The sequence below is a fragment of the Aquarana catesbeiana genome, linkage group LG10 (genome assembly GCF_042186555.1).
Source record: "Aquarana catesbeiana isolate 2022-GZ linkage group LG10, ASM4218655v1, whole genome shotgun sequence".
Lineage (NCBI taxonomy): Eukaryota > Metazoa > Chordata > Amphibia > Anura > Ranidae > Aquarana > Aquarana catesbeiana.
Genome location: NC_133333.1, coordinates 256,891,115 through 256,918,473, shown reverse-complemented (window position 1 = coordinate 256,918,473; position 27,359 = coordinate 256,891,115). Strand labels below are relative to the sequence as shown.

Here is a 27,359-nt window from a genome sequence, read left to right as displayed (position 1 = left end):
AACTTGCAACCACCTGTTACCGACCTTTGGCTTGTTTACTGACTATGCTTCTGCTTGATCCTAACTTGCAACCACCTGTTACCGACCTTTGGCTTGTTTACTGACTATGCTTCTGCTTGATCCTAACTTGCAACCACCTGTTACTGACCTTTGGCTTGTTTACTTTTTATACTTCTGCTTGATCCTAACCTGCAACCACTCGTTACTGACCTTTGGCTTGTTTACTGACTACGCTTCTGTTTGATCTCTACCTGCTATACCTGCTACTCAACCCCGGCTTCCTTACCTCCTGGTGGGGTAATCTTGAGGACCGTGACCTGGTACTGACACACACAATCCCATCTCTATCATTAGAAGCTCTGGTCTGCTTAGAACCTGCACCTCGGGTGAGCCTGTGTCATCCACCAGGGTGATCTGCTTGTATACCTATCCTGCTGGTTGGTGGGAGTCACTCTACTGCTATAACTGCTGGTCTCTGAGACTGACCCCAACCGTGACAGTACCTTTTTTTATAGCCAACGATTGGCTGTCTTGCAAAAGTGATCCAAAGGACCGCCCCTGCCCCCACCTCCTTCCTTCCCCCTGCCTGCTGCCACCCACTGTGGTTCCCAGGCTCTCCTATTCTTTCAGGGAGCCTGGGGCCACGGTAACTGCTTCCCACAGAGGAGATGGAGGATCGTTCGTTCCCCTATCTCCTCTGTGACAAATGAAATCTGAAGCGACAAGGGTTCAATCACTTCCAGTTTCACACATGTGCTTGGTTAGTTGCTTTGGAGGGCAGGGGAAACATGGGAGGTCTAACAAACCCCTGATGTCTTTTTTAAATAGTACTTGTCACCTGCCCAAAACTATAACAAGCTTGTTTGCCCCCTTGTGATAGCAGTAAAGTTCAATGAAAAAAGTGTAGAAAAATAAATAAAAAATAATAATGAAAAAAAAGAAAATAATTCAAAGCACCCCTTTACGGTCACGCATACATGCAAATACAAACCCATGCAGATCCAGCACACATATGTAAACAGCGTTACCACCACATATGTGAGGTATCGCCAAGACTGTCAGGGTGAGCTCGATAATTCTATAATCGTAATTCACGATTAACTCTAAACCGATAACTTGTAGAAGCTTTTAATGCCTCACCTATGGATAATTTTAGGTACCGTAGCTTGTCGCCATTTCATGGGTGTAAGAAATTTTAAATCTGGATATGTTGGGTATTTGTTTACTCAACTCAACATCAACTTTTATCTTTTACAAAAAAAATGGTATAATCATTGTGTTTGTACTAAAATGAATTTAAGTGTATTTTTTTCCTAAAAATCTGCATTTGATAAATGGCTGCACAATATTGTGTGACATGAAAAAAACTGCAACGGCCACTATTTTCTTCTCCAGGGCCTCTGCTTTCAGAAAATATATAATGTTTGGGGGTCTAGCAAAACATTTTGATTTTAAGGTGCTTGAAAAGGAAACCATTGCCCGCCACAGCAAGTGGTTAAAGTGGTAAAGCCAGATACTCTGTACAGGTCATTGTTAGTGCGAACCATCAGCGATCACTCTATATATTAGATGCTACAATATACACTTCCAAGTCACATGACTGCTTTGCTTTTCCTCTGCTCCTCGTGGGCTGGGTCAGTGGGTGGAACTTTTTCCTCTCCTCCTCCCTGGGCCATCCAAAGAGGAGTGGAGGAAAAGCTGTCAATCATGTACACTGGAGAGTCCCGTTGCTGGTGTTGCTGACTGTGACCGGGGCATCTAGGAGCTGAATGGGACAGAACAGAGCAAGGGATGGCAGCATTGGCTCTATGGTGGCAACACTGCATAGACTAGATCAGAAGCGTTGCCACCATTAACCCGGAATTGAAAGTAACTGGCAGGATCAACAGCTATTTTCTTATTTTCTCTTTTGCAGAATGAATATTGTAAAGGGCGCACATTGCTAGATAAGTTTAGTATGGAGGCCTTGGGTCCTACCATTCATGTGGATGCTACCTGCCTTGTACCATCTACCTATACATTGATGATGACTATGTACTCCCCTTTATGGAAACGGTATTCCCTGATGGCAGTGGCCTCTTTCAGCAGGATAATGCGCCCTACCACATTGCAAAAATGGCTCAAGAATGGTTTGAGGAACACAACAGCGAGTTTGAGGTTATAAGGAAGGGCATGCCAATAGACAAGATGGCTCCTCTGGACTGACTCTTGTGTACAGGCTAATACATGTCCCCTTTCGTGCTCGCAGGAATAGGGCACTGGCTAATGCACATGCGTATACCCATACGCCTGTGACAGGTGTTGGCGCCAAATAGGCTATTTAAACGGAACCAGTGCTCAGGATCGGTGCTGCTTTGTCTTCAGCCTCCTGTGTTACTGTTAACCTGATCCCAGTTGTTGATCCTGACCCAGCTTGTCTTGACCATTCTCTAAACTGTCAGGGCTGGGCTCAGCCCTTCCTTCTCTGAGCTGGCCGCTCAGCTGTTGGCTAATTGCCAGCTCTTAGCTCTCCACAGTTACTCAGCTGTTGATGATATCCTGCTCGTCAGTCCTGCCTACTTAAGCCGTCCAGCCCAGAGGATCTCTGCCTTCACCTTGGTCAACATCACAGAGACTATCTCCTGCATTCCTGTTAAAGACTTGCTTGGCTGACATCCCTTCTGGCTCCAGATCCTGCTTGCTGTTTTACTACGCTCATCTCCGGCTCCCTGACATTTGGTTTGTCTGACTATCCGTTCCGGTCCCTGAACTCTGGCTATGTTTTGACTACGTTTGTTCTTTTTCCTTTATTATTAAACAAGTGTGATTTAACTCTACTTCTGTCTCTGGCTGATTTCATGGTTTCTGACATAAACATTGCCTGCACTGACCTCAGCTTGTCCCCTGACCTTTGTCTGCTTCATTGGCTCCTGCTTTACTGATCAGTTCCAGACCCAGCTTGTTTGCTGACCACGCTCCTGCCTGTGCCCTGTACCCGGATCCATCCTGTCTGTGTATGACCCGACTAGCCTGACCCTGCTGTTCTGCCTGCTGTCACCGGTACTCACCTACCACCCTGGTGTTCTGGCTGACCTACAGTCTGCTCAGTGACCTCTTCCTGCAGGATAATGCGCCCTACAACATTGCAAACATGGTTCAAGAATGGTTTGAGGAACACAACGACGACTTTGAGTGTTAAATTGGCCTCCAGATCTCAATTGACCAACTGTGGGATGGGCTGGAAAAAAAAACAAATCCGATCCATGGAGGCCCCACCTCCCAACATACAGGACTTAAAGGATTTGCTAATGGCAGCTTGGTGCCAGATACCATAGCGTACCTTCAGAGGTCTAGTGGAGTCCATACCTGGAGGGGTCAGGGCTGTTTTGGCTGCAAAAGGGAGATCTACTCCATATCAGGTAAAGTTATGGCTGATGTATGTATTTCACTGCTTGTCTGTTTAGCTTTAAAATATTGAAATGAAATGTGTGACTTCTTTATGTGTGGAGGTGAGATGTTGGGAATTTCACAGCTGTTACATACACTACACTGAGCAGGCGTTTTTTTTTTTTGTTTTTTTTTCTTTTATTTAAAGCGATGCGACTCTAGACAACAAATAAGTATTTTATAAACTGGTTAATAAATAACCTGGATCCTGGAGAAGATTCTCCCAAACACTTCCATTAAGTTAAGTGAGTGACTTGCCACTTTGCTTCACCCTTGCGGGTTATCTATAATTAAACCGAATGCTTAGCGCTGTCGCCTCACATGATCTCAGGGAACTTTATTCCTTCCCCTAAGTACGGCTAAGATGTCACTTACTACAGGGCTTAAACAAAACAAAATATATTTATTTTATTCTTAAAAGCCCAAATGAACTTACAGCTTAAATCAGCCAAATGCATTCCAGGTGCATTAAATGTGCAAAGTCTCACAGTTCATTTTTCTTTAGAAAGCAGCCACAGGCTGAGTAGAAAAGCCTGTCCCCTGCCAGCAAGCTGTAATAAAGGACCCTTGATCTCCACCACCACTGGAAGCAGTGGTCTCTTTGCAGAGGTCTGACATGCCCCCTGCTCAGAGCCAAAGTCCTCCAATAAGCAGGGAGCACGATAGCAAATCTATAGGTCTGACTTAGAAAGGGGCGGGTCTATGACGCCCTGTACTCACTGGATGTCCTCGGTTTTTCAGGTTGCATCATTTAAGAAGACATCTAGTGGCGGAAAGAAATTACTGCAGGGGACTACACCAGTGAGGACTGTAGCCAATGTATGTCAGGGGGTTTTACACCACAGCAGCCAGGTGTATGTGTATGTTTCACGAACCAAACATTGGCTTTTTGCCACCCAATCACTTTCATTGACCCCTGAAGGTCCATTTTCTGATCCCGTCTAGCTGCAAAGACCCCCAGGTGTGGTGTGTATAACGTCACCTTTGGTTTCAGGTGTCACTTTCCCCTTGCAGCTGGAGGGCAGATGAGACATCAGGAGTCTAATAGACCCCTGATGTCTTACTAAAGAGAACCTGTCACAAAGACATATTATCACATAGGGGACTTTTAGTGATATAAGGCCTGGTTCACACCTATGCAGGTTGCAGTTTGCATACTTCAGGTGCATTTCGCGTTTTTCAATACACGACTACGGTCCATTGAAGTCCATGGATCCATAAACCAGAAAAAAGTCCCTGGCCCTTTCTATAAAATGCACAGATGTGAAAGTGACCCATAGGAAACCATGTGAAATGGACTGTAGTGCGTTTCTGCAAAACTGAAAAAGCACTAAAAATGCACAGGTGTGAACCAGGCCTTAAAGCGGAGTTCCACCCAAAAATGGAACTTCCGCTTTTTTTTTTTTTTTTTTTAAATTTCTTTTTATTTCAGTTTTTAACAAACAGTACATAAACACTTGGTTGCATACAGGTCATCTGTACCACGACAGTATTATAAATGTAGCGATCTGTGAGATTACCCAAACATAACATAGCTTAGAGTTCCTGAATCTGTCCTCTTCTATATGTGTTATACAGATAAATCCAACAACTGTTAGGGGCCTAAAATAACAAATTTGTGGACTGCATTGGGAGCATCTCATTTAGTCATCAAAACCTGGTTCCTATTCGAGGTATTTATCACTGTGCAATGTTCATTATTTTCAACCATTTGCTCCAGACCTTGTCAAATTTCAAGGGGCATCCTCTATTTGCGTATGTATCTTTGTATAGCGGAAGGCTGCTGTTGACCAGGCCTTTCCACTGTTTACTGGAAGGAGGGTTGGGTTTTTTCCACTGCATTGCAATATTTTTCCTAGCATAAAATAATAGTAGCCCAATCATAGTACGTTTGGCTATTGATGGAACAACATTTTCTATTAATCCTAGTATACATATTTCCATTGACAATGGTAAGTTGGTGGAAGCGGCCTTGTTCGTTAGATTAAGCACCTCCTTCCAGTACTGTTGAACCCCCGGACAGTGCCAGAAAATGTGTGAAAAGTCTCCTGGTGAGACTCCACATCTCCAACAATCTGAGGTATGGTTAGGGTTCATCATATGTAACCTGTGCGGGGTAAAATACGCCCGATGCACAATTTTAAATTGTACTAATTTGTCACGTATGGACACCAGTGATCTGAAAGGAAAGTCCCAGACATCATCCCAGTCATCGTTGTCCAACTCTGGGATGTCGCGCTGCCAACGGGACCAGAGCCCATCCAGAGGTGGTAAAGATACAGAGATCAGATGCGCGTAAAGGTGTGATGTAGGTTTCTCAGCGCAGCCAGACCTAAGCATCTTCTCCAGCTCGGATTGAATCAGGATGCAAGAAGAGTGCGGAAATTGGGCCGAGAATGCATGTGCTAGTTGGAAATAACGGAACTGATAATGTTTCGGTAAATTATATAGTGAAGAGAGCTGGGAGAATGAGAGCAGAGATGACTGTGATACAACTTGTGAGACCAATTTAATCCCGTAGTTGGTCCATGCCCGGGGATCTGTGAGTTTGTTGATATGTGGTAAATATGGGTTTAGCCATAAAGGGGCATTAGGAGAAATTTCTGATTGTTTATGTTTACCGATAATTAGACCCATGCGCCAAGCTCGCAAGGTAGTAAGCATGGAGGGGGTTAGTGGGTGTGCAGCGCGTGGGCCCCTATATATTAAAAATTGAAGGGTTTCCCAGGAACCTACCACCGTAGCCTCCAATGCTGAGGCTGCATTAGTTTTGTCGGGATTTAACCACCAAACCACCGTGGCCAGAAAATATTTGTAACAGTCTGGGAATGCCATGCCACCCTGAGACGTTGGCCTCATCAGGGTCGACAGTTTATATCTAGGTGGGGCGGGACCCCATAGAAAATCTGAGAATTTTTGGTTAAGTTTGGTGAAAAATGATTTGGGAATCCACTGCGGAGAGTGACGGAAAAGGTAAGTAAATTTGGGAATAATTTTCATCTTGATGAGATTGACTCTACCCCAAACTGATAGGGGCAGATTGCTCCATGCTTTAAGTTTAGCTTTCATGTCTACTACCACCGGATCAAGATTTTGTTTGAGGAAATCTTGTGCCTGGGCAGAGACCTGGACCCCCAGGTATGTGAACGTGACGACCCATTGTAGCGGACTATCAGGGGGGAAGTGGTTTTTGCCGCCTGATCTATTGGGAATAATGTAGATTTGGACCAGTTGACCCGGAGGCCCGTTACCTCCGAGAACGTGTTTAGGACGGACAAAGCACCCTGTAATGATGGGCCGGCATCACCCAGAAAGAGGACCATATCATCTGCGTACAGGGCTACCCTCTCCTCCAGCAAGCCAATACGAAGCCCCTTAATATGGGGCGAAGTACGTAAGGCCTCGGCAACTGGCTCAATGGCAATAGCAAATAAGGCCGGGGAGAGAGGGCAGCCCTGCCTGGTTCCCCTGGACAGCCTGAAGGGAGATGACAACCTAGAGCCCAGGCGTATCGATGAAGTGGGACATTTATATATAATTTGCAACCATGAGATAAATTTTAGTGGGAAGCCCATCCTACGCAGTGTCTCCCACAAAAAGGGCCATTCAACTGTATCAAAAGCCTTCTCTATATCAAGCAAGGCTATGGCCCTTGTCCCGGAATTAAGATGCTGAGCGTGAATATTAGTGAAGAGTCTTCTAAGATTAACATCCGTGGACCTCTTGAGCATGAATCCTGTCTGGTCGGGATCTATCACCGAGGGCAGTAGGGGGTATAGGCGGGAAGCTAACAGTTTGGTTAGAATTTTAAGATCATTATTTAATAAGGCAATTGCTCTATAGGATGCACACAGTTCTGGGTCCTTGGGGGCTTTATGTATTAGGGTCAGGTAAGCCTGGTGCATTGATGGGGGCAGATCTCCTTTGGATAAACAAACAGTGTACAATTGGGCCAATATGGGTGCCAAAAATTCACTGTGAGTGCGGTAAAAATCTATTGGTAATCCATCCGGTCCTGGAGCCTTACCGGTGGGAAAGGACCGGATGACATTTAAAACTTCTAACGGCGTGAACGGTTGGACTAGCAATTCCCTCTCCTTGTCCGAGAGCCAACCAAGTGCCAGAGGATCCAAAAGATTTTGCAATGTCTCAGGCTGAAAATCGGAAGGGAGAGTGGAGGTATATAGCTTGTCATAGAAGGCCTTAAACATATCTAATATTTCAGACTGGGATGTCACTGTGTCTCCATTTGTGGAACGCAGACTAGAGACTACTGTGAGGGGGTGTTCATGTTGTGCCAGCATGGCCAAGAAGCGCCCATTTTTGTCCCCCTGCTCAAAAAAACGTTGTCTCCCTTTATGCGTGTCTAGCCTTGTGACCTCTGATAGATGTAGATTTAAAGTGTGCTGGGCTGCATTTAGCGAGTCAAATTGAGTCGGTGTGGGGTCAGCGCTGTATATCGCGGCATGATCAACCACTGACTGCTGTAGTGCCTGAGTTTGTTGGTCCTGCTGTTTCTTGATACTAGCTATGATGGAGATATATTGCCCTCTCGTATAGGCCTTAAAGGCGTCCCACACCACTTGTGGGGATGAAGAGCTCTCATTATGGTCCCAAAACTCTGCCAGTCTGGGTGGAAAAATGTCTGCCACCTCAGGGTGGGAAATCCACTGTGCTCCCAGTCTCCATAAAGCTGCGTCGCGGTATGCAGGAGAACGGAGCTCTATAACCAACGGGCTATGGTCGGATAACCCACTAGGTAAGTATGTAGCCTCCACCACATCCGCCAATAATGAGGGGTTGGAGAAAGCTAGATCAATTCTTGAGGCTGTCTTATGGGAGGTTGAGAAGCATGAATATGCCCTAGCGGCGGGGTTTCTCCATCTCCATATCTCCTCTAGCCCCATGGCCTGAGCCCAGGTAAGTAAATCAGTACTGTGATTCTTAGGGGGGGCAGGTCTGTCCAGATCTGGGGAGATGATTGCATTAAAGTCTCCAATTATTAATAATTTCCCTGGGCAGAATGGAGCAGCTTTTTCTAGAATCTTATACAATATGTCTGATGAAAAAGGTGGGGGCACATAGACATTAATAATAATGTATCTTTGAGACCAGTGTGTAAACACCACTATAGCAAATTTTCCCTGGGGGTCCGTGCAAACCTCCTCAATTATACATGGGAATTTCTTAGATATTAATATTGAGACCCCCCTTGCATATGAGGAGTACGTGGCGTGTATGGACCTCTGTATCCAGGGTTTTTTCAGGGTCAGAACTTTGCTGCCTGTGAGGTGAGTTTCTTGGAGAAGAATAAGATGAGGGGAGTGCAGTTTCAGATATCTGGTCAACAGTGCTCGTTTGAATTTGGAATTTAGACCCCTAACATTCCACGAGAGGACAGTAAACGTCTCAGTTAGGGAGGTAGCCATGTGAATTTAGAAAACAGTATCAAAATGGAAAAGTGTACCGGGCGTGTTGAGGGGCAACTCACAGGCAGCAGAATCACTGAGCCATACCATCGTGTATCAGCAACGATTAACCACTGCAGCAACCTTATACAACCTAAAATTAAAAACAACAAACTTAAACATAATAAACCCAAGCACTGAGTGCTTATCCTACTAGTTCCCATCTCCTCACCGAAAAGAAAAAAAGAAAAACCGGGGAGGAGAGTTGGGAATAGTTTTACCCAAAAACCAACTAGTAACTGAAGATAAACCCCTATATGGGGATATCACGTTATTATCCCACTCTACACCTTATTGGGGACCAGTCTGTGTCCTTTCGCTGTATGAAGCAGGGTCCCATATAGGTGGCTGTTAGTAACTTGATCACCCACTTGTGGGGTAAGGGATAGCCCCCAAGTGGGGAGCAAAGTGGAGGGGATAGCAGGGGGTGGTGAAACTGTTGACTCGTAGGGCTCCTGCGGACTTTGACTGTATCGTGTGCTCATCAAGAGGTGAGCAGTCCTGCTCTCTATATAATGCTCATAGTCTCACACAGGGTGTACCGTAAAGCCATGAAGCTGTAAGGAGAAAGGCAAATGGGGCAGAAAAAAAAAAAAAAATATAGAAGTGAGGGGACTGCTGGTAGTACTTTTATACTCCGGTTCAGTGTCATCGTATGTTAATTGGATAGCATAAATTTGCCATGCAGCAAATGGTGTGACACAGAAAAATAAAATATACGTATAAAAGTTTGAAAAAGAAAAGAAAAGAGGGGAGAAGAAAAAAAAAAAAATGAAAGCTTAAACCTGTAGCAGTGAAAAAAACCCTCAAAGTCTCAGTACCTGTAGACACAAAGCTGCAGATTAGCCACGACCGTCCAGCCATGAGAGTGCTGCCTCAGGATCCAGGAAAAAATGTGCTCGTTCCCCATCTGTCACACGAAGCTTGCTAGGGTATAGTAGACTGAATTTCAATCCCTTTTCTCTTAGGCGACGTTTTGCCTCTGTAAACGATCTTCGTCTTTGCTGTATCTCCGGGGAGTAGTCGGGAAAAAGCATTATTTTGGCATTATTGAAGCGTAGATCCTGTTGTTCTCTGGCTGCTGCAAGTAACTTGTCACGGTCTCTGTAGTTCAGAAGTCTGAGGAGAAAGGGTCTCGGAGGGGCTCCAGGAACCGGGGGAGTGGGGGGGACCCTGTGTGCCCTCTCCACTACATATGTAGGAGGCATGGCAGGAATATTCAACAGGGACAGAAGGAAGGATTCTGCAAACTCTGCTGGCTTGGAGCCCTCTGCACGCTCAGGGAGGCCTATGACCCGGATATTATTCCTCCTCAGTCTGTTTTCTGTGTCAATGGATTTTTCTTGCAGGGCTTTTACCTGTAGTTGCAAAGCCCGAAGGTCCCGGGAGTCCGTTCTGGTATCATCTTCAAGCTGAGAGATGCGGCCTTCCGCCTCCGCGAACCGGGACCTAAATTTATCCATGTCATGTCTTATCAGGCTGACGTCAGTCACTAGATGATCTATCTTAACCATGACAGAATCATTTCCTGCTTTTATGGCCGCCAGTAGCTCCGCATGAGATGCTGCCTGGGCTGCTGATAACTCAGACAGGGTTTGAGTCTGAGTCTGTGTCTGTGTGCCGGCCGACATGGTAGGGATATGGGGCCTCGTGGGCAAGATGGCGGCCGAAGAGGAGCGTGTACAGGCCGCAGATGATGAACGGGTCTTAGCCGGTGACGGCGGAGCGGTCCGCTTGGTGCCGTAAGTCCTCTTGGACCCCAGGATGCCAGATTAGAGCGAAAAAAGTGAGTTTTTAGAGCTAGGATTAGCTGACAGGATCAGTGTGAGAGCGGAGCTCAGCCTCAGCACGTCTTCTCCTCTTCACATCCGGCCACGCCCCCGGAACTTTCGCTTTAAGCACTCCTCGCCCCCTTACATGCCACATTTGGCATGTAATTTTTTTGGGGGGGGGGAGTGGGGGCTTCGTTAGGACTTCCTGTCCCACTTCCTCCTTCCGCCCAGGGACCGCCAAGGCGACTCCTCCTTTCGCCTTAGACGGCTCCTCCCTCTAGGCGATCTCCTAGGACACGTGACAGATCCCAGGAGATCGCCTATCCACTCCGGGAGCGCAGCGCGACTCGCACATGCGCCGCGCGTGCCCGGCCGTGAAGCCGAAAGCTGTCACGGCCCGGTGCCCAGAGTGGCAATGGAGGCGCCGGCGGAAAGGAGGGGGAGAGGAGTGACACTCTGTTCGGCCGCATCGCTGGATCGTGGAACAGGTAAGTGTCTGTTTATTAAAAGTCAGCAGCTACACTTTTTGTAGCTGCTGACTTTTAATAAACATAAAAAGCCTGGAACTCCGTTTTAAGGTTATAGTGAAAAAAAAGTAAAAAAAAAATAAAAATAAAGTTACACCCAAGCATTTAACCCCCCCCCCCCCTCCCAAGGGCAGATGAGATATCAGGGGTCTAATAGACTCCTGATGTCTCTTTGTAAACTGAACCTGTCACAAAGACATATTATCACTTTTAGTCCACTATATAATGTAAATAAAATTATAGTGAAAAAAAAGTTACACCCAAGCATTTAACTCCGCCCTCCCCACCCCCCCAAGAAAAAAAAAAAAAGATTTCAGCCAGTCCCCTCTCATATAAACATGAATGTAGACTAACATGGCGTGGGCGCCGACATACGAAAATGTCACGTGAGTTACACGTTACATATCGCCGTACACCCCAGAGTGAGATAATTCTCAGCCCATTATTCACAGTTAACTCTAAACTGATGACCTGTAGGGGGCTTTTAAAGCATTGCCTATGGAAAATATAGGGTAGCAAAGTTTGTTGCCATTTCACGGGTTCATGCAATTTTTACATGTTTGGTATCTGTTTAACCGGCACAACCTCGTCTTTAATATTTTACCAAAAAATTGGGTATAGTATTGTGCATGTCATAAATGATGGCCCTAGAATTACTGCTGTCACTGCGACATTTGCAGCGATACCTCACATGTGTGGCACTATCACCATTTACATATGTGTGCTAGACCTACGGACACATTTGCATTTGTGTGTATGCGTTGTGGGGACAGGGGTGCTTTTAATTTAATTTAATTATTTTTATTTATATTATTTACATTTTAAAAAAAATATATAATTTTTTTTGTTATTTAAGTTTAATGCGATCACACGTGGGTAAGCAAGTCCCCTTGTGATAGCTTTGGGAGGGTGGCAGGTACTCCTTATGGGTCCAAATCTTTATTCAGCAATCACATCAGTACAGCAAATTGCAATGCTTCAGAGCCACGCAAGACCCCTTCATCAGGCTCTTGCCTGATGAAGGGGTCCTGCTTGGCTCTGAAACGTTGCTATTTGCTGTAACGATGTGATCACTGCAAAAAGCTTTGGACCCATTTTGGAGATCTTGGCATACTGGTGACATCTCTCTCTCTGACTATTCATGGTTCCAGTCGGTGGTCGCTTCAGCATCAGCACCCACCTACAGTGGAGAAAATAATTATTTGATCCCTTGCAAATTATCAGAATATCAAAACCAAAAATCCAGAAAAAACACACAATACAAATGCTATAAATGGAATTGCAGTTCAGTGAGTAAAATAAGTATTTGATCATCAAGCAAAACATGACTTAGTAGTTGGTGGAGAAACCCTTGTTGGCGATCACAGAGGTCAGACGTTTCTTGTAGGTGGTGATCAGGTTTGCACACATCTCAGGAGGGATTTTGGTCCACTCTTCTTTACAGATCTTCTCTAAATCCTGAAGGTTTCTTGGCTGTGGCTTGGCAACTCAAAGTTTCAGCTCCCTCCATAAATTTTCTATGGGATTAAGGTGTGGAGACTGGCTAGGCCACTCCATGACCTTAATGTGCTTCTTCTTGAGCCACTCCTTTTGTTGCCTTGGCGGTATGTGTTGGGTCATTGTCACGCTGGAAGACCCATCCATGACCCATCTTCAGTGTTCTGGCTGAGGGAAGAAGGTTCTCATCCAAGATTTTACAATACATGGCCCCGTCCATTGGCCCCTCATATATCCGTTAGGATTTTTGCACTTTTGATCTGCCATCTGGCAAAGACAGGAATTTGTTTGCTGCAAGATGGTAATCAAGAGCCTTTCAAAGTTCGACTCCACTTAGCCAAAGACATACTGATGAGTCAAGAGCAGGACGTTATCCGTGTGTCTGGTGAACCGTTCTACTCTGGTGAAAGAACAGTAGCAATCAGAAGACAAACTGTAGGAGGATTTGGACTCAGCATAAAGGGAGGAGCTGAACATAACATTCTAGTTGTTATATCAAAGATATCCAAAGAACAAAGAGCGTGTATCTGCTACACAGAGGATATCCCACATAGAGAGTCCGGTGACATCTGGCCATCCAAGCTTCAAAGACCCATGGCCGGGGATAAGAGCCACAGGCACTCACGACGATCTCCTTAAACAAGAGATCTAAAAAGCTGGTAAGCGGCATTAATATCACTGGTGGAGGAACTTTCCTGTCGCATTTTATCACATCTCCCATGGTGTTGTGGACGTATATCACTAACGTTTGGAGGGCTAAGATATCACCACTTGGAAAATCACTATGAACTGCACATTCAGTGGGATTTCTATCCAATAGCCCATTGGACGGGACTCTAATATATATATATATTTGTATTCATTATATTCATTTTTTATATTCATTATATTCATTTTTTTATATTCATTATATTCATTTTTATGTTTATTCAGCACATTTCACTTGTGATTATATTTAATTATTCATCTATTAGTGCGACACAAGGAGTTGTCCATATCTATTATTTTAGATGAATATTCTTTTTGATCATTAATATATAGCGCAGCTTTTTTTCTTATATTGTATTTAGTGTGTGTGTCTCACATTGTAGTTGCGGCTTGTTTTTTCACTACTTATGATTTATTTGGATGGCGCAGTAAAATTACCCTTTTTACAGGTTTGCACACATCTCGGGAGGGATTTTGGTCCACTCTTCTTTACAGATCTTCTCTAAATCCTGAAGGTTTCCTGGCTGTGGCTTGGCAACTCAAAGTTTCAGCTCCCTCCATACATTTTCTATAAGATTAAGGTCTGGAGACTGGCTAGGCCACTCCATGACCTTAATGTGCTTCTTCTTGAGCCACTCCTTTGTTGCCTTGGCAGTATGTTTTGGGTCATTGTCATGCTGGAAGACCCATCCACGACCCATCTTCAGTGTTCTGGCTGAGGGAAGAAGGTTCTCATCCAAGATTTCACAATACATGGCCCCGTCCATTGGCCCCTCAATGCAGCAAAGTCGGCCTGTACCTTTAGCAGAAAAACAGCCCCAAAGCATCATGTTTCCACTTCTGTGCTTGACTGTAGGGATGGTGTTCTTAGGGTCATAGTCAGCATTTTTATTCCTCCAAACGCGGCGAGTTGAGTTAATGCCAAAAAGCTCAATTTTGGTCTCCCCTGACCACAGAACGTTCTCCCCAATCCTTCTCTGAATCATTTAGATGTTCATTGGTAAACTTCAGACAGTCCTGTACATGTGCCTTCTTGAGGAGATGGACCTTGCCTGGTGCTGGAGGATTTCGATCCATGGCGGCGTATTGTGTTACCGATGGTTTGTTTGGTGACTGTGGTCCCAACTGCCTTGAGATCATTGACAAGCCCCTCCCGTGTAGTTCTGGGCTGATCCCTCACTTTTCTCATGACCATCCTCACCCCATGTGGAGAAATCTTGCATTGAGCCCCAGACCAAGAGCGATTGATGGTTATTTTGTATTACTTCCATTTGCGAATAATCGCTCCAATAATCGCTCCAATAATCGCTCCAACAGTTGTCTCCTTCTCACCAAGCTTCTTGCTGATGGTCTTGTAGCCCATTCCAGCCTTGTGCAGGTCTACAATCTTCTCCCTGACGTCCTCTGACAGATCTTTGGTCTTCCCCATGATGGTGAGGATTGAATAGAAGAGATTCTGTGGACAGGTGTCTTTTATACACATAACGAGTTGTCGTTAGGAGAACCTTCTTACATTGACAGGACTAATCTGTGTACCACATGAGCACCTACTGTAGCCAGTGTGTGGGGGGCAGAATTATTGTTGGTTGGTAGGAGATCAAATACTTATTTTACTCACTGAACTGCAAACTCCATTTATAACATTTGTATTGTGTATTTTTTTTATGGATTTTTGGTTGATATTCTGTCTCTATCATATAAAATACACCTATGATAAAAATTATAGACCCTTCATTTCTTTGTAAGTTTAGGCTAATATGTCTTTTGCTACATGTTTTTGGTAAAAAAAAATCCCATATTGATTGGTTTGCGCAAAAGTTGTACACAATCTGCAGGGGATCAAATCATTATTTCCCCCCCACTGTACAGTATATATACAGCCATCTCTACAAGAAAGTGCATGTAGGGATGAGTGCATTAGGTACTCTTTATGGAGACATCAGGGGTCTTTTAGACCCTTGATGCCTCCCCTGCCCTCCAAAGCAGCTAACCAAGCACGCATAATGCTTGGTCAGCTGCTTCCCTGACTGTACCAGCCAGAAAATGAGAGTTCTGAACCTGGAAGTGATGAAATCATCTGTTGCTTCCTGGTTCATTTGTCACAGAAGAGATCAGGGAATGGGTGTTCCTCCATCTCCTTTGTGGAAAGCTGTTCTGGACTCCCCCTCGCAGCGCTATGAAAGCGATTTTTTACAAGACAGCAAATTGCCGAGTGAAAACAATCACATCGGGATGATGGTTGCGGCTGTAACCATGACCCTGGTATAACCACCTGCTGACTTGACATTTTAGACATGCATCGGTTAGCAAGCGGTTAAAGCCTGGACGAAGTCATTTTCAATACCGATTTCCCGTGTTCAGTAGACAGCGGTGCTGAGATCTCCCAATGTGCAGATCATGAAGGTTATTTAGCCGTTGCCTGCGGGATCCTGAGTATTCCACGGCGTTCACCTGTCCCACCCTAGCAACCAACATTCCACAATCGCTTGCTGAAGTCTGGTTGCCACGGTAAAAGTGAGGTGCAGCGGACAGGCTAACCTGTGTTTTCTGAAAAAATGAAACGGCAACACAACAGCACCAGGTGAGATTTTTTTTAAAACAATTTCCGATACTTTGTAAAATCTGCAGGATGTAATGGGGAGCCAACACCGAGCTCCGAGCTGACAGGACACAGCGTATTTGTTAAACAAACCTAATTGCAAATCAGCAGGAGATTCCAACACATCCGAGGCGGTGAGGAGCGCGCTGTACTGAGAGATACGCAGAGAAGGAGATGAGGAGCAAATACAGAGAGAAAGATCAAGGGTAAGAGGAGGAGAAACCAGGGGAGAAAAGAGAGAAGAAGAAAGGACGGGAAAGAAAAAAAGGAGAGGATGAAGGAAATTACTGATGGACAGAAGAGGAGAGGAGAATAAGAGGAGAAGAGAGGGGAGGAAAAAGGAGAGAGGAGAGGAAACATGACAAGAAAAAGAAGAGGACACAGGAGAGAAGAAGGAAAAATAAAAGAGGAAAGAAAAATGAGATCAGAGCGGACAAAAGAGGGATAGTAATAGGAGAAGAAGAAGAAAAGAGGAAAGAAGAGGGAAAAGAGGAGAGGAAAGAGAAGAGAAGAGAAGCGAAGAGAAGAGAAGAGAAGAGAAGAGAAGAGAAGAGAAGAGAAGAGAAGAGAAGAGAAGAGAAGAGAAGAGAGATAAATAAAAGAGGAAAGAAAAATGAGAACAGAGAGGACAAAAGAGGGATAGTAATAGGAGAAGAAGAAGAAAAGAGGAAAGAAGAGGGAAAAGAGGAGAGAAAAGAGAAGAGAAAAGAGAAGGGAAAAGAGAAGGGAAAAGAGAAAGGAAAAGAGAAGGGAAGAGAAGAGAAGAGAAGAGAAGAGAAGAGAAGAGAAGAGAAGAGAAGAGAAGAGAAGAGAAGAGAAGAGGACAGGAAAAAGGAGAGGAGTGTGAGGAGGAAACAGGAGGGGAGTGGAAAGGGTAGAGGAAAGGAGAGGAAAAAAAGGTGAGGCTAAGAAAAAGTTAAAAAAAAAGGAGAAGGAGAAGAGAAGAGAGGAGAGGAGAGGAGAGAGGCGAGGGGAGAGGTGAGAAGAGAAAAGGAAGATGGAAAGGGGAAGAAAGAGGAGGGGAGAGGAAAAAGAAAAGAGAGAGCAGATAAAATGAGAGGACGGTAGAGGAGAAAGAAAAGAGAGAGAGGGGGAGAGGAGAGAAAAGTTAAGTGGAGAGGATAAAAAGGAGGAGAGGAAAGAAAAAAAAGAGGAGAGGAGGAGATAAGAGAAGAGAAAAAAAATGAGAGCATAGAGGGTCGGAGATAAAAGAGAAGAAAGGTGAAGAGAGAGGAGAGTAGAGGAGAGGAATGAGAGGAGTTAAGAAAAGGAAGGCAGAGAGGAGAGGAAAATAAAAAAAGGAGAGGAGAGGAAAAAAAGGGGAGAGGAGAAAAAAGGAAGGTGTAGAGGTGAAGAAAGAGGAGAGGAGAGGAAAAAAGGGAGGAGAGGATAAGAAAAAAAAAAGAGAGGAGAAGCAAAGAGGAGTGGAGAGGCGGAGATAAGAGAAGAGAAAAAAATGAGAAGTGTAAAGGGGAGGTGATAAAAGAGAAGAAAGGTGATAGTAGACAGCAGGAAAGAGAAAAGATGAGAAAGGGAAAGTGGAGAGGAGAAGAGAGGAATATTTAAAAAAAGGAAAGGAGAGGGAAAAAATAAGCAGACAAAAGAGGAAATAAGTAAAGAAAGAGAATAAGAAACGCACGCAGAACGAAGAGATGAAAAGATGAGGATAGAAAAGAGGATAGGGAGACAAAGGCAAAGCAGAAGAAAGAGTAGAGGAAAGGAGAGAGGACAGGAGAGATGGAAATAGGAAGGGATGAATGAGGAGAAGATTGTAAAAAGGTGAAGAGAAAAGAAAAAGGATAACAGAAAAACAAAAGAGAAGAGGAAAATGAAAAGGAAAAGGGAATAAAAAACAAAGAAATAAGGTATGGAAAGAAAAAAGCAAAGGATAGAATAGAGAGAAGAGTTTTTCTTCTCCCGGTTGGGTGTTTTGCACTATTCTGGAAGGAGATGAGGTCGATGTTGAGCGTATAACATGTGAGGAGCTCCTAATTATTCATTGGAGGAGGCATTAGGTGGAGTAGATTGTAGAGTGAAGAGTGAAGGTCAATGAGCTGGAAGCTATAGACGCAGCGCACACACGCCGGTGAATTTCTAATGTACCATTAGTTGTTGTCGTATGTAAATAAATAATTCAGCTGTCACGGAAGAGCGTCAATTCTACCAGAGAAACCTTTCAGGCGGCTCTTAATGCCGGGTCCGGGATGCTAATCTCCTCTCCTGTGTACTCAGCTCAGCCCCGGGACAGGAGAACAAAGCAGAAGGTCGGCCGGTTCCCGGGAAAACGCGCCGCACTTATTAGCCATTAAAAGGGGTTCACATTAACCACTTACCTGCCAGGTACCTGCACAGCTCTCCCGCCGTCTTCTATCACACAAACAGCCAATAAAATTGGATGATGTGGGATCCTCCGCTCAAAGAGGGGCTTAAATCAGAGTGCTTGTATCTCATTACCTCCAGGAAGAGAAGAGCCCCAGGTGTTGGCTAAATGCTGATGCAAGTAGAAGAGAAGAAGAAGACCTGGACAGCCGCACACCGGAACGGATAAATCCGACTTTTATTCAAAATACAGTACAAGAAAATCTGCAACAAAGTTTGTTACAATCCCCTGCAAATTACAGAGATCACCCAGAGAGGGGGAGGGGTTTTTCTCAATGAAAGTGGAGTAACTCTTTAGGGTAGAATTCACGTTTTGTTACTATATGGCTGGTTCACACATGCACTGAAGCTTAGCATGTTTTTAATATAGGAATACAGTGGAACCTTGCTTAACGAGTAACGGGGTTAACGAGCGTTTTGAAAGACGAGCAACTTTTTTTTTTAAATTCCAACTGAGTTTGTGAGTGTTGTCTCGCAAAACAAACAGAATACAAGCTAATGGGGTGTGCAGTACCGCATTTGGCCAGAGGTACGGGCGCACTGATGACACTCGGAACGGTTTGGAGCCGTTCGGAAATACTCAGAATCACTTGGAAATACTTGGAAATTCTCAGTTCCCGAGTGTTTCCGAGCCTTTCCGAGTTCAGCTGAGCCATCCCTGAATATTTCTGAGGCTCTCTGGCGCCCCCCACCACCTTTGGCCATATGCGGTATTGCATGTAATAAAAGTCAATGCAGAACGAATTATCTTCGTTTCCATTGACTTCTGTGGGGAAACTCGCTTTGATATGCGAGTGTTTTGGATTACAAGCACTCTCCTGGAATAGATTATGCTCATAATCCGAGGTTCTACTGACCAAGCATGTCTCCAGACCTAAACCCTATTGATCATCTGTGGGACATCCTCAATGGAAGGTGGAGGAGTGCAAGGTCTCTAACATCTACCAGCTCTGGGATGTCGTCATGGAGGAGGGGAAGAGGACTCCAGTGACAACCTGTGAAGCTCTGGTGACCTCTATGCCCAAGAGCAGGGGCGTAACTAGAAATAGCAGGGCCCCATAGCAAAATGTTGTATGGGGCCCCCCTGCAAACAGCCCCCCCCCCCCCCCCCCCACAACTGCCCTAGTGTCAATGCAGCGTGACCTGTGCCACATACAGCGTGACCTGTGCCCATTGCAGCGTGACCTGTGCCCAATACAGTGTGACCTGTGCCCCATACAGCGTGACCTGTGCCCAATACAGCGTGACCTGTGCCCAATACAGCGTGACCTGTGCCCAATACAGCGTGACCTGTGCCCAATACAGCGTGACCTGTGCCCAATACAGCGTGACCTGTGCCCAATACAGCCTGGTCTGTCTGTGCCCAATACATCCCCACCTATGCAGAGGAAGAGGCAAGCCACCCGGATCAGCAGAGAGCAGGATTGCCCGCTGTAATAGCTTTCATTTGAATTTCCTGTCTTCCCGGGGCTCATCGTCACATAGCCCCACCTCTTGGCCCGACGCCTTTGATGACGTCACATGTCCCGCATTGGATCGGCGTTCTGTCTATCAAAGGCACTGGGCCAAAAGGTGGAGCTATGTGACGTGAGCCCCGGGAACATTGAAAGTTCTATTGAAAGCTCTTACATTGGGCAATTCAGCTCTCTGCTGATACGGACAGCTCGCCTCTTCCTTTCCTCTCTCTTCCCCTGGCTGGGAGACTGTGCCGGCGGTGCTCTTATCCTCACTGGGCCCCACTCGGCTGCGGGCCCCATAGCGCCCGCATGGGTCGCTATGGTGGTAGTTACGCCCCTGCCCAAGAGGGTTAAGGCAGTGCTGGAAAATAATGGTGGCCACACAAAATATTGACACTTTGGGCCCAATCTGGAGATTTTCACTTAGGGGTGTACTGACTTTTGCCAGCGGTTTAGACATTAATGGCTGTGTGTTGAGTTATTTTGAGGGGACAGCAAATTTACACTGTTATACAAGCTGTACACACACTACTTTACATTGTAGCAAAGTGTCATTTCTTCAGTGTTGTCACATGAAAAGATAGAAGAAAAGATTTACACAAATGTGAGGGGTGTACTTACTTTTGTGAGATACTGTATATAGTTTATACTATTAAAAAATTGCCATGCACCACTAAAGTGTTGGGGTTTGACTTGGAGAAAAGGTAGCAGCCTTACTATGAACAGATATATGACCCGCAGCCTTTCACTAAAAAGCCTCTTAAAAGCCCAAATGCCCTCAAATCGCATCGTCTATCGGTGACGCAGCCGCTGTGCGTCTTCTCAGCACGTGGAAAGCAACTTTGTTTTGTATTTCGGGGCTGGAAATGCGAAATGTTAAAATAACGTAACAAGACTTACCGCGTGAGACGGATGGAAGGCCATTGGTGAAGGCAGGAGCTGGCTGGGGACTTGCTGTAGAGGTGTTTTGGATGAGTGACTTATGGTTGGATAGCGAGACGATGTAGTCAGCTGGGATATCGACAGCTACAGAAAAAAAAAACACAATAGTTCTATCTCAGCGGGGTTTGTGAAAGGTCAAAATCAACATGTCAACATAGTCTGTGGTGCTTCTCTCACATCTACTACGTGGGCTTGTAGGAGATATCACGGGGGGGGGGGTGGGGGACCACATTTCCGGCGATAGGCACATGGGGGGGAAACGGGAGATCTCCAGAAGGAAGGAGAACTATAGACTTTCATCAGAGCTTCACAAGAAAATCCTTCTCCGTACAGCTCAGAGGTTGGAGCTCACACTGGCCTTCGTTCTACATTTTAGGTTGGTCCAATTTTCCATTTATCGGTGGACATTACTGGAGCACTAGAATACTTTATCATCATTCAGGTATCCTGATGGCATCCAGGACCATCTTAAATCATGGGCACTGCCCAGGGACCACAGGTGCATAGAGGCAGGGCTGCTGTTAGAAATGATGGGGACCCATACAGCCTACCTGACAGTAAAGAACCCTCTACGTAGTTTAAGGTTAAACCTCTTTTCTTCTAATTTTAGTGAATGGCCGCGTGTCTTATTAAATTTTCTTCCTCGGAAAAGTTTTCTCCCTATTGTAGGGTCACCAGTCCGGTATTTATACATTGAAATCATATCCCCTCTCAAGCGTCTCTTCTCCAGAGAGAATAAGTTCAGAGCTCACAACCTTTCCTCATAACTAAGATCCTCCAGACCCTTTATTAGCTTTCTTGCCCTTCTTTGTACTCGCTCCATTTCCAGTACATCCTTCCTGAGGACTGGTGCCCAGAACTGGACAGCATACTCCAGGTGCGGCCGGACCAGAGTCTTCTAGAGCGGGAGAATTATCGTTTTATCTCTGGAGTTGATCCCCCTTTTAATGCCAATATTCTGTTTGCTTTGTTAGCAGCAGCTTGGCATTGCATGCCATTGCTGAGCCTATCATCTACTAGGACCCCCAGGTCCTTTTCCATCCTAGATTCCCCCAGAGGTTCTCCCCCCAGTCTATAGATTGCATTCAGATTTTTGCCACCCAAATGCATTATTTTACATTTTTCTACATTGAACCTCATTTGCCATGTAGTTGCCACCCCGTTCATTTGTTCAGAATCTTTTTGCAAGGATTCCACATCCTACTGAGAAGTTATTGCCCTGCTTAGCTTAGTATCGTCCGCAAATACAGAGATTGAACTGTTTATCCCATCCTCCAGGTCGTTTATGAACAAATTAAATAGGATTGGTCCCAGCACAGAACCCTGGGGGACCCCACTACCCACCCCTGACCATTCCGAGTACTCCCCATTTATCACCACCCTCTGAACACGCCCTTGTAGCCAGTTTTCAATCCATGTACTCACCCTATGGTCCATGCCAACGCACCTTATTTTGTACAGTAAACGTTTATGGGGAACTGTGTCAAATGCTTTTGCAAAATCCAGATACACCACGTCTACGGGCCTTCCTTTATCTAGATGGCAACTCACCTCCTCATAGAAGGTTAATAGATTGGTTTGGCAAGAACGATTCTTCATGAATCCATGCTGATTACTGCTAATGATATCGTTCTCATTACTAAAATCTTGTATATAGTCCCTTATCATCCCCTCCAAGAGTTTACATACTATTGATGTTAGGCTAACTGGCCTGTAATTCCCAGGGATGTATTTTTGGCCCCTTTTTTAAATATTGGTGCTACATTGGCTTTTCTCCAATCCGCTGGTACCATTCCAGTCAATAGACTGTCTGTAAAAATTAGGAACAATGGTCTGGCAATTACTTCACTGAGTTCCTCAAGGACCCTCGGGTGCAAGCCATCTGGTCCCGGTGATTTATTAATGTTGAGTTTTTTTCTAATTCTGTCCTCTGTTAACCATGGAGGTGCTTCCTGTGATGTGTCATGAGGATAAACACTGCAGTTTTGGTTACTGAAGCCCCCCGATTCACTCGTGAAGACTGAGGAGAAGAATAAATTCAATACCTTCACCATCTCTCCAGCTCAGAAATAGACCTAGCGCACACTTTGTAATTAGCACTCAGAAACAGAACTTGACAGACATGCCCCCCTCCCCTTCTCTGTAATGCAAGTGTGGTAAAAACATCAGGGGTGCAGCATTATAAAAAGAAAAGGTTGCCCTGTATAGGAATATACTTACTGCAGGTCCTAGCTGAGACTCCTCAAAGTTGACAGATGTTGGCACCAATGTCTTTGCTAAAAAAACGAAAATAAAATGTTAATAAAATAAATAAATAAAATGTATGATTAATTGTATTATCTTACCAATGTCCTTGCTTAAAAATAAACAATAGGAATGTAAAAATAATAAATGAATACAATTTATGAATTATTTTAATATCTTACCAATGTCTTTGATAAAATAAAAATAAAAAAAAAACAATAAAAACTAAAAAAAAAAAATGTAATTTTTTTTTTTATACTAGTAATGGCGGCGATCTGCGATTTTTATCGGGACTGCGACATTATGGCGGACACATCAGACAATTTTGACACATTTTTGGGACGACTGGCATTTATACAGCGATCAGTGCTATAAAAGTGCACTGATTACTGTAAAAATGTCACTAGCCGTGAAGGGGTTAACACTGGGGGGCGCTCAAGGGGTTAATTGTGTTCCCTGGGAGGTGATTCCCTATAACCCTTAATTTACTCTAATCAGCCTTAATTAACTCCCTATTCTCCTCCATTTAATTATCATTTTCCTGCTTTTTTTTTTTTTAATTTTTGTTCACGTCTATTTTATAAACGATAAACAATTAAAACTTTTTTTTGTTTGCTTTGTTAGTGAATATGTTTACACATATATATATATATATATATATATATATATATATATATATATATATATATATATATATATATATAAACATATATTTTCACATTTCACATTGAAAAAGCGGAAAATTAAAAAAAAAAATGTATTTCATTTGTAAATAACTTTTCAATGCTTTGTACCATTGCTGACAGCTGAATTGAAAACAAAACAGTTGCGGTAGGTATCGGTAATTGGTATCGGCGAGTACTAAAAAAAAAAGTATTCGTTGTACAAAAAATGGTATCAGTGCATCCCTAGTCACAGGGGTGTACTTATTTCTGCTCTCCTGTGACCCAGAATCAGCCCACAGCAGGCTGAATCCACTGTCGGCTGATGTCACAGAATGACCCGAGTCTTTGCATGACAATAATGTCGGGATTCACCCAGATACCTGCTGAGAGCCTGAGCCAGCCACTCCCGCCCCCTCGCCATCCAAGCGTTCCAGTGAGCGCTGGAGGGGCAGAGCAGAGAGTGGGAACTGACAGTCACAGTTCTGTGCTCAGGACAGACTGAAGAACTGAGCGATCGGTGGTCTTGTGATCGCTCAGTTCTCAGGTTTATAGCCAGCGGGGAACAGCTGCAGCATTGTACTGATGCTTCAGCCATATATATGTTTGATTTTTTTTTTTTTACTTCTTGCACTTCTTTAATCTGAACCATCTTGTAGTTTGTAGACTTATGCCCCGTACACACGGTCGGACATTGATCGGACATTCCGACAACAAAATCCATGGATTTTTTCTGACGGATGTTGGCTCAAACTTGTCTTGCATACACACGGTCACACAAAGTTGTCGGAAAATCCGATCGTTCTGAACGCGGTAACGTAAAACACGTACGTCGGGACTATAAACGGGGCAGTAGCCAATAGCTTTCATCTCTTTATTTATTCTGAGCATGCGTGGCACTTTGTGCGTCGGATTTGTCTACATACGATCGGAAATTCCGACAACGGATTTTGTTGTCGGAAAATTTTACATCCTGCTCTCAAACTTTGTGTGTCGGAAAATCCGATGGAAAATGTGTGATGGAGCCCACACACGGTCGGAATTTCCGACAACAAGGTCCTATCACACATTTTCCATCAGAAAATCCGACCGTGTGTACGGGGCATAAGTGTCGGTTCACACTGAGGCAGCGCGACTTGCAGCGTGACAGGAGCGGCGACTTGCAAAACGACTTCTGTATAGAAGTCAATGCAAGTCGCCCCCAAAGTCGTACAGGAACCTTTTTCTAAGTCGGAGCGACTTACGTCGCTCCTATTAGAACGGTTCCGTAGTACAAAACGGGACGCGATTTGTTAGGCGGCTAGGTTGCCTGACAAGTCGCCCATGTGTGAACAGGGGCTAACTTTGTGAAGATCCCACACATTGACTTCCTGGAATTCTGGTGCATGGAGTCACTATGCCCTGTGGGTGGGCACTGCTGTGCCACACAATTCATCAAAAATAACAAACACACTCACCCCTAGTTCTAGGTCAATACCACTATTCCCAAAGTCAATAAGGCCGGCAATAGTGCTTCCTAATGCACATGAACTGTAGAATGGAACAATGGAAGTCATGCTAATTAGCTAACTGGTCATGGGTAAAACTGGTCATGGGAAAACCTATTAAACCAGCATCTCTTGTAGGGTACAAAGATCCAGTGTTATCGAATGACCAGTGAACCTCTGGGATCATGAGGAGCTCTTGTGTTAAACACAAGGCCCACGGGTTGAATCCGGCCCACCCAGGCCATTTCATGTGGCCCTCACACCTCTCCTGCATCTGCTCAGTCCCCCAATTCGGCAGCAGAGAGGAGGACAGAACTCTTCCTACAGATCCTACACTTCTCTGTGCAGCCGCAGTCCCCCCACTTGTCTCTGCCTCTCCTGCTCTCAGCATTCAGCAGACTCCAGCACTTTCTGCTTCCCAGCTCCGCCCCCAGCTTTTCCCTGGCAGCAGCACAAGGTAAGGGGGGTGCACTGTGATGTAAGGGAGGGTGGGAGACTCTTGACTCCTGATGGTGGGGAGCTCTTGACATCTGATTTAACCGCTTCCACACCAGGCAATTTCCCCCCTTCCTGCCCAGGACAATTTTCAGCTTTCAGCGCTGTCGCACTTTGAATGACAATTACGCGGTCATGTAACACTGTACCCAAACTAAATTTTTATATATTTTTTTCTCTACAAATAGAGCTTTCTTTTGGTGGTATTTGATCACCTCTGCGGTTTTTAATTTTTGCGCTATAAATGAAAAACGAACGACAATTAAAAAAAAAACTGATGGGCACAGATAGGAGGCACTGATAGGCAGCACTGACGGCACTGATAGGTGGCACTGGATAGGCAGCACTGATGAGGAGCTACTGACAGGCATTACTGATGGGGCACAGATCGGCACTGATTGGCACTTTTTTGGGCACTGATTGACACTGTTGTGGGCACTGATTGACACTGTTGTGGGCACTGATCGGCACTGTTGTGGGCACTGACAGGTGTTTATTATAGGAACAGGCTGGCAGGTGTTGGGCCCTGATTGGCAGCTGATGGGCACCTTTTGATGGGGGCTGTGCTGATAATCAATGTGCTGATTATCAGCACAAACAACCCCCCCCCCCCTCACAGGGAGAGACGCCCAATGAGCGTTCATTCATTTTGTTTCAATAATTTTTATTAAATGGAAACAATAGCATAACAACAAATATGCCCATACAGGGGCAGGTAAATATTTCATACAACAATTACACCAGTCTGGGGGAGATGAGAGCAAGCTTAAAGCTGTACAATACATTGGACCGGGAATCCACTGAGGACTTAGTCAACACTCTGTGGACTCCAAAGCAAGCAGAGTATCCTGGGTCCATGTTTACCTCTGAGGGAAGGATCAGAGAGGAAAAGGGGAAGAAACTAAGAGAAGAGAAGACATGTAGATGATCCCCTACAGACTCAGGGACAGGTCAGACAGCATGTTAGAGTCAGCCTAGGCTAAACGGGTGTAATGCAGGGAAGGCGAAATCAAGCCAGGATTCCCAAGTCCTAAAAAATTTGGGGTTGGAGTCATGTAAAATACTACACATTTTTTTGTGAAGCATTATAATGGTGTAATGTAATTCCAGTACGCCCACTGGCTATAGAAATTAGCATAGGCGAATCACTCGGAATGCGCATGCGAGGAAGAGTGCACATACACATGTCCAGACACACAGGAGCGTGTCCACAATTTCTGGAGCCAGACAGGCTACTTAAGGGATGCTCTTGCTCACTGTCACTGCTGACTGGTCTTCAGCTTTCCCTGAGTCCTGAGTGTATCCTGTATCTGACTTCCATTGATAACCCAGCTTGTTACTGACCTGATCCTAGATTCTGCTTTTACGTCTGTCCACCTGTTCCTGACCTCGGCTTCGTTGCTGATCATGCTTCTGCCTACACTTTTGTACCTCATTGCTCACCTGCTACTGACTTCGGCTACCTCTGTGACCTCACTCCTGCTCCCAACTTGGCTTTATACTACTTCTGAGTGTCCGCTTCGGCTGTCCTTCATATCAGCTCCAGTGATCACAGTGTGTTCTTGCCTAAAGCCTACTAAGAGCTTTGACAAGCCACGGTTCCAGAACCTGCAGTACATGTGGAGTGCCCCTTTAGCCTTGGCTGGTCCAGCGTGCATCACTTCTGATCCTGGCCTGATATCCTGCTTGACTTTTC

The 27,359-nt window shown here is 44.9% G+C and overlaps 1 protein-coding gene across 1 annotated transcript in view; it reads right to left on the bottom strand.

The window, feature by feature from the left end:
* The window catches only part of NPHP4 (nephrocystin 4), a 354,636-nt gene that overhangs the window by 144,516 nt on the left and 182,761 nt on the right, over positions 1-27,359 (bottom strand). The window contains exons 12-13 of the mRNA XM_073603693.1: positions 22,996-23,051; positions 20,734-20,859 (exon numbers count right to left, since the gene is read on the bottom strand). Of these exons, the coding sequence (XP_073459794.1) occupies positions 20,734-20,859; positions 22,996-23,051 (182 nt within the window). The remainder of the gene's footprint in view (positions 1-20,733; positions 20,860-22,995; positions 23,052-27,359) is intronic.